Raw genomic sequence first — 13,593 nt, forward strand, 5'->3', positions numbered from 1 at the left:
ATCAAAACAATCCAAAATTACATCATTTGCGCAATTATACTTCCACATAAATTCAAATCATCAATTTTCTACTCGTACTTTTTCATTCGAATCATGACGAATAATACTTCCACAAAAATCAAGGAGGATTCGAACCAATAAAGCACGAATCGTTTCAAACATCAACGAAATTTCATCGACCACAACTCGAGGCACCCAATCTTTCAGAACGCTTTCTCGTTCACTTCCCAATCCACTCGTAATTTCTCCACCGAACCTTGAAAAACAGACAACAGACGTAGGTTTTTTTACAGCAATAAAAGTGACTCCTTCGAATGCGCCGCGTCTAAAATCACGTTTTTGATACAGTGAAATCTGCGGGGGGTTTCCGTTACAATGGACAAAAATTGACAAACGGTCAAACGCGTTTCAATCATCAACCATTCAAAAAAATACTTCAATTAGATCGGACAATGGGGTTAGACATTTCAATAGGATACCGGAACCAGACCCTAAAAGAGAAAGAAACACGAACCAGATCCTTTGATAAGTGATCAACAAGATGTATCGTCTCCTTAGGTCTACCACACCGAACTCACGATAGCAAGTTAACTATATTATTGTATCTTTACAAAAAAAAAAAACACAACCTATTATGTTGAATACCCTGACAACGTGTTGTAAATTGAAAAACAAGAAAAAAACACGCCAAAAAAACGTTTCCATAGCACTCCGTTTGAAGTTTCGGTAAAACAGCCTATATTACCTTTCAACCTTTCGCTAAGTTTCTTCGTACTGTTATACAACTTTTTCAAAAATAAATTGAAAAAAAACATACCATTTTTACTAAGTCTACCATTTAATTATACAATATATATAATATTGACATCTTAAAAATTGATAACAGAAGTCGGGGGAAAAAAATAATAAATAAATCTCCATCGTTAATTACTACCTCATAAAACGAAAAATCGTAAGGTCGTGTTACATTTATCCATCGTCTCGATCATTATTCGCTTATTACATACTTAGAGATATATTTTCACTTCATTCGTGCGAATCGTTAGGTACCGATTCGATAATTCTCTCACTAAACCGCTCGTGTCAAACTTGTCCTCGTTTAAGTATAGCCATTACAAGTTTACAAAAAATCCACGAACGTGAAGCATTATTTTCAGAAAGGAGAACAAAAAAGAACAAAAAAAGGTAGGTTATTAATATTAAACATATCTGCTTCATAAATGGCCCGTACAGGATAGATAATCAAAACATTATTATGTACACACAACATCGATAAACACAAAAATTCTGAGACACGCGATTACGAGAAAAATCATCGGACGTTAAAAATAAGAGGGACAGAGAAAGAGAGGGTAGCTCCGTAAGAGCAAAACATAGAAACACGATGTAATAAATACTGAAAAATAATAATAATTAATCGTAAGCCATTAAAATGTAACTTACACGGGTAGACACAATATAATTATTTACTGTTGTTACATATGTAGATTCTTAGAATTTTCGAAAATAATTGAAAATTTATAAAAAAGGGTAGGTATCCGTCATAATTTCAGCGTCGCTGGCGTTCTTTCATTCGACTCCTTTGGCGATGAAACCTTTCTCATTCATCCCTCCCGCTTATTTTCGCGCACTTCTGGTTTCGTGGCCATTTAAAAAATACATACTTAACTGCGTAATAAAATTATTAAATGAAAAATTAATGAATGGATGGGAGATACTCGACGAGAAAAAAATGAAAAAAAAAAGGTCATCGAAATTGGAATGCCGTACGCGCCTCAAGTTTAATCATCTTCGTCTCCAGACCCATCCGATCTACCATTCCTTTCTCGAGATACACTTCTCGATCTTTTATCAGATGATTCTGATTCTGAACGTCTGTAATTTCAATGAGAAAAACAATCGATAATGAGCTTTGAGCAGCTTTGCACAAAAAATAAGGTATTTACATTTTTTTTTCACGTTAACCAAAAACAATACCACCAACAACAAAACAAAAGAAAACAAAAAATTGAACGATTGTTCTACCTGAAAGCATACTGATATCGAAGCTAATACGGATGTAAGATCCCACAACCTACTTATTTAAGTATATTTGTGTGATGGTGTTAAAATTACAATTCAAGAAAAACATTAAAAAATACAAAAAAATTTAAATAAAATGAAAATAAAAATATAAGCAAGCATTCAACTGTACATCAGGCATAAATCTCCCTTTCCCAAAACAGCGATTAAAACATACATGAATCAAAATGAAATTAATCAGAAGTCTTTCGTATTATCAGTAGACTACAAATTGAAAAATAATAATTTTTCAGAAACTTCCCCTCACCTTATAAAAATTACTTGAAATTCAGTTTCAAAATTTTTTTAACATGCTTCCTTTCCTTGGAAAAATTCTAGAACTCGAATAACAGAAAAGGGTGACTCTCATTTTGAAAGTTCGAATTCAATCACTTTCAATAACTGAATAGTTTCACGTACATATTTCAAGAATTTGATTAAAAATTGAAGTAAAATGTAATCTAATAATATTCGTGAAGCGGGGATCTTGAGACGAACTGGGGTGGGAGAAGGAGGCGGGAGTAAATGCCCGGAAATTTTGGAAAATCACTAGCTTACCATCACTTTCTTCTGATCCGAAAAATACATAAAAATTGACGCTAAGAAAATAGTTTTTACCTCACAAAGCTTACTTGAGACTTATGCTCACTAGAATTTTTGAAAACAAGAGAAAATTAGCCTCATTCAACACATTTTGTGGTTTAAAAATTGAAATTAATTTTTTTAAATTTTTGGGAGCATTTAAACTTGGTCGGTTTCAAGGACACTCATTTTGTTCCACAAAAAATCTCCTCCACCCCTCGCAAAGTACTAAGATGGAATATGTTAAGCAAAAAGCGTAATGTATGTTTCAATGGCCCAGACATAACTCGTAAAATTAGAAACAGCTTTTTCGAATAATTGGGGAAATAAATTCCAAAAATTTATGAACTTTGAAATTATGCTTCAAGTGTCAAGGAAACCAATTTTTCAACAAAAAAAAAATCAACACGAATCATACCAAGAATACATTTTTTTCATTTCTTAATTAAGTAAAACAAAAAAATCTTCATTATTTTCACAGAGCTCGTACTCAATTTTTTCCCATAAAAAAAAGTAACCAAAAAGTGCCTAGATCTACCAACCTAACTAAAAAAACTTATAAAACGTCGAAAGAACATTTTAATTTAAGACAAATCACCAAAAAAAACAACTTTTCAATTAAAAATGCAAAAAAAAAATTAACGAAACAAAAAATATTCTTATTAAAATCCGTTTGATGAAACGTAATCGGGATTATATGACAATTTCAGAAAAAATTGGGATTTCTTGACAAAAATTTTCGCGGAATTTGATAGATTTTAACATATTTTTGGTCAAAAAAGTGAGACCGTCAAAATTGCATTTTTGAAATGGTAATAAAAGCTGAAGCAATTGAAAAAAAATTGATACACTCTGGCACAAGCTCGTGGTCGTGATACAGCGTGCTACACATTTGCATCATTATTATAACGGTTTTATCGTAGCTGGTACACCATTCAAAATACCCCTCCCTCTCTACCTTATTCGTCTATTTTTTTTAATCCCTCCGCCGCGCAGCTTTCTTTATACTCCCGAGATGAGATGAAAATAAAAACGGTACAGTGGTACACGAACCCGCATAATAAATGTATGTAGATGTATAATGCACGATCGAGATCTACTTTCGAGTACACATATTACCTAATTAATATGCACAGACTTTCGGGTGACCCTCCCCTTCCCATCTTGTCACATGTAAATCGGGTACCTATTACTCAGTAAAAAAGAAAAAAAAGGTGGTGCTATCGATCTTCCGTTAGTTTTTTTTCTCCAGTTTTTTTTCCTACGCATTTAATCCATTTTTTTTTTACTTTAGATTCGGTCGAAAACTATAGGCGAATCAGGTTCATATTCTTATGGGCAGTAAAGTCGTCCTACGTAAACGTACCCACGACCAGGTACTTACAACTAGTGCGATTAAATACATAATTGCATATATGTGCACGCGAGTCGACGATCGCAGGAGTAATAATAACAATAATAATAATAACGAAATAAAGGGGGAGATGGTCTTTTATTAAAAGGCGCATTTTTGTCCAACCCTCGTTGCCAGTTTACTTCTCGACCTCGAACGCTATTCATACATACGTAAATTTCGAGTCACCCAAGAACAGCTGTTTCGGCGCGCGGAGGGTTCGCGTATTTACATTTTGTCGTACGAGTTTTGTTGGCATTTTTTTCCATCCATCCTTCCAGACCTTTCGCGAATATTCAATAAAACCCGAAAACTAAGGGAGATACTCGGTAAGGTAGGTCAGTGTTCTGGTGAATTTTTGCGATACGCGCGATCGATGATTTATTTCTTTTCTTCGCGTAATTTCGAGTCGATGACAACGAGAAATGCTCGAAGGGAGGCAGAGGACACATCACACCATTACGATGATCGGATCGAATGAGAAATTACGACAGAAATTCGTTATAATTTTTTTTACCCTCGATACAATAATATTCTAAACTCTCCACCCCATTCACCGGATCCTAGACCTGATTTTTTACACGTACACGCGATCGTCATCGCTATTATTACCAAAACACCATATCTTTCTGCTAATCCATCCGCTCTCATTCATTCATTCGCGCCTCGAATGCGTTCCAGATTTTGTCACACCGCAAAAAAATGCATAAAGAAAAGAAAAAAACACGAATCGAGCTAATAAATCGTACGCACCCATAATAATAATAAAAAAAATACCCTAATAAGCCGGTGTCGAGTTCCCATTACGAAAAAAGAAAAATGAATAATTGTCCTGTTTATCGTACAATCTACAAAAAAAAAAAAAAAAGGGCAATGCAGGAAGAAAACATTACACTCGCGTATTAAACGATTACGAAACCAAATGACGTCGGCGTTTATTAAAGCTTAAAATTAAAGCAAGAGTTCGTAGTCGTTACACAATCATTTTCATTTGTTAGAGAGAAAAAAAAAGGTTAATTCTTTTATCATTATTGTTATTGTCATCGTCGTAATAGAGTGATTAGTACCAAAAACGAGATTAAAAATTATCACAGGACTTTTGTACGTATTTAGCATACGGTCATCGTCGTCACGATTTTCAGTACTCCACCCCCTGCACCCAACGAATTACTCTCTTAGTCGTCGAAAAAGCTACCAATCCTAAATACGACGATGTCGTAAGTACGAGGATTAAATTCGAATGAACCATCATGCGGTAGTATTTCGAAAAGATACGTTGAAACGTAGCTGAAAATTATTTACTACAAACGTATGTTCATCATGAACTAGTATGCTAAATACGCTACATCGATTAAGCACGCTAAAAAAAAAAAGCAGTTTCGCTAAGATTACAACAAACTATTCACATACTTCTACATTTCATACGAATGCAGATACCATATACAAACATACACATTGTCACCATTATTACGAAGTGCATATTACGACGAAGATGATTTTCATCATCATGATTATCATTAACGATTACTTACTTGGTACGTTTATGATTAGCGACCGAATTCGAACGTGATCTAGATCGTTTGGTTTTAGGCGCGCTAGGAGAACGTGATTTTGAACGGCCAGGAGATGCGGACCTACGCCAGAAAAAGCGAACGAAATCATTAATTTTTGAACATATTATATTTGCATTGGCGAAGAAGCGGTGATCATGATGTTCATTATCCTTACTTGGATCGAGAACGAACTGGTGACTTGGAGCGGCTTCTCGATGCGCTTCTACTGCTACGAGACCTGCGATAAATGAGAGGCAAATTATAAGAAGAATTTATTGAGGAAATATACGAAAGAAAATACCATCTATTGACAAACTTACCTCGACTTGGAACGGTCGCGGCCGCGGGAACGTGAGCGAGATCGAGAGCGTGAGCTGGACGAATGAGATCGACGACGATGTTTATCTTCGACCAAATGTATGCGTCGACCGTTCAATTCGGTATCGTCCAAACGTTCGATAGCGTTCTTCATGTCACTATACGAATTGAATTCGACAACTCTGCGCAAAAAAAATGATAATATTATAGAATGAATTACCTACAAAAAAATACAAAATTTCCACAATTATTCGTGGAGCTGGTGCTCAATTTTTATCCCTAAGAAATTAACTTTAGTAACCAAAAAAGTGACAAAACGCAAGCAAAACATTTAAATTTAGAAAAAAATCATCGAAAAAAACAAAAATATTAGATTTGGTTTTCATTTCAAAAAGTAGAATCATTTTTAAAATTTTTTGGTTAAAAAAAGCGACATTTTTGGGGAAAAAGTGAGAATTTTTGCAATTTCTGGCAAAAAGCGAAACTTGGACAATTTCAACAAAAAGAAGGTAAATTACTGGAAAAAGCGAGAATTCTGGAAATTTGAGAAAAAAAGTGATTTTAATGAAGTATTGGTTTCATTTTTCGAAGCGAGACTTCTTGCAATGTTTTGAAAAAAAAGTCGATTTTGACCAATTTTGATGAAGAAAAAAACGAGAATTTTCGGCAAAAGCAGGACTTTTTGGCAATTTTTAGAAGAAAAGCGACTTCTGGATAATTTTGGAAAAAAGTGAAAATCTTTAGCAATACTACTGAAAAGCGAGAATTTGAATAATTATTTCAAGTCAAAAAGCAACTTTTGAGAATAATGGGCGGAGAAATTTTTTTTTTTTTTTCAAAGTGATAATTTTGGGCGATTATGGTTAAAAAAGCGAGAATATTCAACTGATGAAAAGATAGAATTTTTGCTAAAAAAAATAAGACTTTACGAAACTTCTTTCCATATTTCGAGTTGGCAAACCGTGTCCCCCTCCCCCCAAAGCCAACACTTGAACAAAATGCAATCTTTCAAACTTTTTCACAGTTTGAAAAGTCGAAAAATTATTTTTGACGAAATTATCATCTAAAAGATTGAATGTGGATAGGTATTTGTTTTTCTAATCCACGAAAAACATCGAAAATGAGTATAGTATTTTGGACACTTCTCTCAACCCCCCCCCCCATCCTCCTCCAAATCGAAAAATCGCTGCAGACGACTTCGACAAGATCAAATAAATATGCAATAGGCTCAAGACATGACTCATGTTTCAATTTTTTCACATAATATTTCGAAACTTACCCTTCATTTCTGCGTTGTTTATGAGCGTCTGCGTAAGTAACTTCACCAGCCTGTCTCATGTAGTCCTTCAAATCCTGTTCGGGAAAACGGAAAGCAAAAAAACATAATTAGATACTTGAAATTACTTTCTAAAATAACAAGAAACATGCAAACAACATAAAATACATACAATTAACAATAAATTTCAAAAATTAAAAAGCACAATCTGTGTAATCTAAGAATAACTGAAACGATAATGCAAAAATTTCAGAAAAACGATCGCTCATTCGCCATAATTTTCCATCAAGCGGTTAAATGATGGCATTTTCATTCCATACAACAAAATTTATTCTGTTCATTGACAATTTTGCTCTCATTCAAACGTATATCCCCCTCTCTCCAAATCAATTGCAGAATAAGCGATCGTTCTTCCGAGAAACGTGTAAAAATAAATATCATCGTAGGACTTCGGATGGAACATCCATCGTTCGTAGAAAATCGTCTGCTTCAAAGACTGGATTGACAAACAGCAGTGGCGGCGGCGGCGACAATAACGTCGCTCACGACAGCGATGGACGGCTGCGGAGGTTTAACATGAAGTCGCAGAGTAAGTGATTAATCAAGTTGTACGGGTCTTTCTGACGCTCTGTTGGCTGATGTAAAATCTAGCTGGATTTCGAGGATTTTTTACGGTTATTAATTTTCTTTCTTTTCGGTGATCAAATTATGATTTCATCAAGTTTCATATTTCATCATTCTTGATTCGTTGTCAGAACACGAGAATCGGATCAGTTTCGATTCTTTCTCTTCGATTCGTAATAGATCAAGTCCGCAATATGACTTCGTTTCACGAACGTTGATGAATGATATGATGTTTATTCTCATCATCGAGAGGATTCTGCCTCTTTTTTTCTTTCTTTTCTAATCGCGATACAATTTCATTCAACAAACGGAGCGTTGGCTTCTTTTCGATCACCGATTTGTTTCGATTATATAACTAATATATTATATATAGGTCGAGATCTCAGTGCGAATACTACATACATACAAAAATATTACACAAGCCAGTGCTCTCATTGCAAAATCTACGTTTCTCGACAGCGAATCATTATCTCTCAGATGAGCAGAAAGACACCATCGTACGCTAGTGGTATTTCCGCTCGATGTGACCGTTATCATCTAAATCTCAATCAATTACTCTTTTATACGAACAACGAAAAATGCATTCGATACATAAACATCGTACGACGTACGTACATAGAGATACATAGCTACATACATTAATAGATTTACAATACGAATTGGTAAAAAAAAAAATGGCACGTGTAAATTATATCGAGGGATTATTTACCTTTTTGTGGCATACCATCGTGACAGACGCATTGCTTTGTGGGGAGGAATATTGGGTGGTGGTGGTGATGCTACGGAACACAGAATTGACAACGGCAACGTCGACAGCGTCACGGCGCATCTTAACCCCTCAATCACCACCAAACAGTCACGTCGGCTGGTATTTAAAGACCCCTGCGTGGTGCGGTGATTCGTGTGCGTTTTTTTTTTGGCGAGGTACCAAACACCAAGTGAATGCAAACAAGACAGATTTTCGGACGACGCGGCGTAATTGGTCATCGCCGTAGATTCGTACAGATTACACGACATTGACATCACGTTCTTAATACTTGACTGACTCGACTCGTGGACTGATTGATTGGACACCACACGGTACACAAGGCACGGCACGATGGTGAGTGCTGGGCGATGGAGGAGCGAGTGACCATCCTCTTACAACCAGACCGGAGGAGCAGACTCTACGAATTTGCATACATAAATGTCGCCTTGGCGACTTATATATTGTGTACGCGTGCAAATGTACTGATTGCGCAGCGTCGCGCAGTCTTTTAATGTTACTCGAAAATACAATTTGGTTGCTAGATTTTCGGACCGAGTTTGCTTTTTGATTACAAACTACTGATAAAAAGAGGAGGAGAGAGGCGACCCTCCATATTCACGACCGTATCTGCATCGTAGTATATCACAACCGGCGCTGAGCGGGCATTGATTGATCGGATTGATTGACTCGACTTCTCAGCTATTAGCATAGACACCCTTGACTTTTGAACGACCTTGACACCACCTGATACTTTTGGTTCGATTTGAATTCTCTACACGAATCTGTATTCTTAGCAGAGTGCTACTCGACAAGCAAGGAATGAATAACCACACCATAAGAGTATTCGGTTTGTCTCGACTTAATAGAGCCACGGTATTGATAGCCACCAACAGATACATCGGCACAACCGTGTGCGCAGACTGATACGGAGCTTTAGGAAAAAAACATGTCCATATTTATCAGTTGGTTTACATAAAATAATACACATAATAATAAATCAATAATTAAATACGAATAATATTACGTAATAAAACGGTTAAAAGCGTACAAAAAGATGGAAAAGAGGTAAAAGCAAGTGTACGAATTATAACGACGAATGTTTTCAAAGTCGTTCCTTCTATTCGTAATTTTAAACGTCTATTATCGCTAACACGCTTACTTGGAAATCGAAATGAAATCTGAGAACGAATGCAAAAAAGGGCGATTAATTTGGAACTCAACTTCGATCAAATATTTTTCGAAGTACGGTCAATCGTTATTCCATGTCAAGAACGTTGATAGGAAAAATAAAATCAAAGTACATTTCATTTCAAGCGAAAGAAATGAGAAGCTAGGAAAGTCCATCAACGTTACTACCTTATAAACATCGTTAAAAAATGATAATAGAGGTTCACTCGACTCATTAGATAGTGTTCTTATCTAATCAAGGAAATTATTATACATTCAAAGCGACCTAGATTTTTCCAATGAGTCAATTGAAACGAATTTGAATAATAAACGAATACCAGAGCAAATCGATTAATTCATTTAAGACGAGGAACGTCAATTCGACAGCACCAATTTCCCAAGTATCATTTTCAAAAATCAATCGATCTGTCGGAAAAATAGCCTACAGAGACCTACGCACTAGAAATTCGATACATTAGTAATATAAGATTTATACTTCTTAAGGTTATCAAACGAAACTATCTTGAAAGTTTTCATGTAGGCCCAATACCTAAAAATCATGACCTCAAAAAACAAAAACGTTATCTATAAATCAGAAGGATGGAATCAACGCACATGACGTCATTTGCTACAAGAAAGGAAGCAGGAATAATTTTGAGAAACCAATCGATCGATATTGATTCAATTCTTCAGTCATACGACAGTTATTCAATTTTGGTTTCTTTTCGACGTATTTCGTCATAATTTCTGTATTTCATATATTCTTCTTTCGTATGCAAATCGAATCATTTATCTATTTCTTCTGCGGTTTCGTGTAATTTGATCAATTGTTTCGAGCCTTCTGTTCAGTGGAATACTGTAGATTAGCGCTTTTCTTCTTCTTTTGGGATAAGCTGGATGTGAAACTGTTCATGACGTCGGTGGAACATTGTTTCTGGTTTCTCTTCAACTATCGAGTCGATATTGGTATCGTAAAATTCACCATTGGAAAATGGTAACAGGAGAAATAAACGAACAGAAAACATACTAGGAAAGAAAGCTTTTGAAAAGGATACTTAATAATTACCCTAACGAGCTAGCAAAAAATTTCAATAGCTGAGGATCACTTCTAAAGTAAAAAGACATCGTTACCATAATATCGTCGTTTAGTTTCACGAGAAAAAAAAACACCTAAGGAGGTATTACTTTAAAATAGATAAAAGCCTACTGTTACTTGTAGGGTTAAAATCGTACAAAATTAGCTAATTACTATCGATATCTTACCTGCCAGCTGACACGACTTGACAGATTTTCTACAATAAGTCTGTACTCGGTTCTAGTGGGTGGCCCATATCTGCAACCGTGAACGATATAATTACGTCTCAGAACACATTACGTTACCGAGAAATAAGTCACAACTAATACTTGCCTTTCGTTATTCCGATGATCACCATCCCTGAAACAGAACAAGAAACAGAAAAAATTACATCACTCGCATTATAAAGATGAAATCGAAACATTTAACCAAGCACAAAAAAACACATCGAACCTAAGTTTTCGGTACAGATTTTCACACTAAAAATTAACCTTAATCCATGTCGTTAAAATGACGGAAAAAATAATCGACAAAATTGCGACGTATTTGCATGCAAACTCCACAAGAAAACTACACGTGTAGATTTTCTACGTGATAAACCACGAAGGGCCGTCCCCTCCAGAGGATTTTGTACAAGATGAAAAACATAAAACAATAATATTACACAACGAAAACATAAAAAAATCAGAATGTAAAAAAAAAGAATTGAAGAAGAAATGACACAAATTAAAAAAAAAAAAAAATATGTACACAGACAATAATTTCAGAACATAAAAAACACCTAACACCCCCAACAATAAACCACCAAAAATAGACCATTTTTGTCGCTTCTGTTTTCCGAAGCAACGTGTAAAAATTTGTCACAAGCTTTAAATATATTTGATTCGTTGCATAATAAAATTCATCTAACCTGTCCCGTCCCCTGCTTCGTCTACGGGGTGGGGGAGGTCCATAATCCCTAGGAGGACGGCCTGAACCTCTCCAAACATCGCTACCTCGTGGAGTTCCTCTTGCTTTTTCTACCGATACTCTGTAAAAATAAAGAAAAAAATAAGTACTGAAATACGACTTACTTATCTCTACGCGACGAGCGTGGAGGCGTGCGATATTTTGGGCGGAATCTGGCTCGTCGATATCCAGGGCCTCTGGCATGCTCGACAGATACCCTAAAAATAACAATATGTAGTATTGTCACTGTGTACAAACGACACACCGGAAAACTCGTCGTGGCAAATCGATAAGCTGCGAGAAACAAAATTACATAAAATACTAAAATAAAGTAAACAATAACCTTTCTCCCATCAATTCTTTTCCATTTAGTTCGTAAACTGCATCATCTGCGTCTCTATAGTCGTCAAATTCCTAAACAGAAGACAAAACAAACACCTTGTAATAATAATCCCAAACAGATATCCACGAGTAATACATGCGTGTAAAATAAACGTAAAAAAAATAAACAAACGCGAAAAGTGGAACTACCATACATCGAACTAAAAAACTGAAAAAAAAAAACTAAAAAGAAACAAAAGCCGAGATGACAAGAACGCCGAATTTGGCACGTTAAAAACACGTATGTTTCGATAATACTTTACCCAGCTTGGTATCGTGAGTCGAATACTTACAACAAAACAATATCCTTTCTTGAGAAGTATCTCACGGATGACACCAAATTCCTTGAAAAAACGTTCGATATCCCTCTCACGGACTTGGTATGGTAGTCCACCAACAAATATCCTTGAACCTACCATACTGCAAGTATCAAAGCAATATATTAAAACACTTACCACAAAAGCATATCCATTCTTCATTGATATATCCATCACTCTACCAATTTTTTGAAAGAACTTCTCAAGATCTCGTTCCCGTACTCGGTACGAAAGTCCTCCAACGAACACTCTAGTGCCTGATGATCTTTAGTAAAATATAAAGCAACATTGTATTTCATGGTTTCGTAAAAAAAAAAGTTCACAAAGATCGCTATTAAACTTTTAAAAGCGGGATATATTCAGAAAAATGGTTATTTTTTTCGTTATTTCCATGTAGGCGAAAGAATAAATTTTGATGGGTGAGAGATGCAAGGGGGACGTTGTACACGGAGTATCATTTTGACCACTAAAATAATCTATTTGCTGTCGATAAAGATGATAAACAAAGAAAAAATTAAAAGTATTATTACCTTCTACTCATGTTGGCTGCGTTGGCAAAACGTTCAATAAAATGTATCTGAAAGTAAACAAGGTAGATTAGAGTATAGCAAAAAAGACGCTACAATAGCGGCGTATAAAGTACTCGACGTACTGCACCGGCACTTCGTAATTAGCCGAGTAGTGATTCAATAATTCAAATATAATATGAATTAACGACAACTTGATCGAGTTGTAATTAAATATACGAAACAACAAGATCAAAATCCAAGTAAGTAATTAATAAGTTAAGATTATGATGTAAGATAAAACATTGGCGGTGAATTACACTTTAGGAGGGAATAGCCACGCATTATTCTGAACTCAAGTTGTACATGAAAAATCACTCACCTAGGCAGATGCAATGGTTATAAAGATACCAAAATCAATTGAATAAAAACTCGACAATTCAACGTGAATTTCACTAAAACATTTTAAAATGAAATTCATACAATAAAATAAAAAAAATATAAAACTTGTCACACCAACAGTTTCGTTTTCTATTCAACGATGTTCATTGTTCAAAATGGCCGAAATGGCGGAGGTAGGCGTAGGCGAAGGGCGAAGGGGCGAAGCGAAAAAAATGTGCAAGAGCCATGTCACAGATGAAATT

General features: G+C 35.4%; 1 protein-coding gene across 6 annotated transcripts; it reads right to left on the reverse strand.

Annotated features, from left to right (window-relative positions):
- Window positions 1–819: 819 nt before the first annotated feature.
- B52 (serine and arginine rich splicing factor B52) lies at window positions 820–13,534 on the reverse strand. Of its 6 annotated transcripts, none has more exons than XM_065369275.1 (12): window positions 13,332–13,534; window positions 12,974–13,020; window positions 12,420–12,546; window positions 12,089–12,159; window positions 11,871–11,963; window positions 11,131–11,157; window positions 10,986–11,055; window positions 7,187–7,260; window positions 5,910–6,089; window positions 5,765–5,827; window positions 5,569–5,670; window positions 820–1,875 (listed from the first exon to the last, which is right to left on the reverse strand). In XM_065369275.1, the coding sequence occupies exons 2-12, from the start codon at window positions 12,982–12,984 to the stop codon at window positions 1,782–1,784; spliced, it is 912 nt and encodes a 303-aa protein (XP_065225347.1). In that variant the 5' UTR covers window positions 12,985–13,020; window positions 13,332–13,534; the 3' UTR covers window positions 820–1,781. The 6 variants fall into 6 exon arrangements, with proteins under 6 accessions (XP_065225347.1, XP_065225348.1, XP_065225344.1 ...); XM_065369276.1 differs by lacking the exon at window positions 12,420–12,546 and adding an exon at window positions 12,582–12,708 and having other exon boundaries at window positions 10,986–11,037; XM_065369272.1 differs by lacking the exons at window positions 11,871–11,963; window positions 12,420–12,546 and adding exons at window positions 11,708–11,827; window positions 12,582–12,708 and having other exon boundaries at window positions 10,986–11,037; window positions 13,332–13,532.
- Window positions 13,535–13,593: the final 59 nt, after the last annotated feature.

The sequence above is a fragment of the Planococcus citri genome, chromosome 5, assembly GCF_950023065.1.
Source record: "Planococcus citri chromosome 5, ihPlaCitr1.1, whole genome shotgun sequence".
NCBI lineage: Eukaryota > Metazoa > Arthropoda > Insecta > Hemiptera > Pseudococcidae > Planococcus > Planococcus citri.

Coding starts and splice junctions, on each gene's coding strand:
- B52 (XM_065369271.1), bottom strand. Junction 6,090..7,186: donor AAACAACGCAGAAATGAAGG/GTAAGTTTCGAA, acceptor TTTTTTGCGCAG/AGTTGTCGAATTCAATTCGT. Junction 1,876..5,568: donor GCTAATCATAAACGTACCAA/GTAAGTAATCGT, acceptor TTGAAATTACAG/ACGTTCAGAATCAGAATCAT.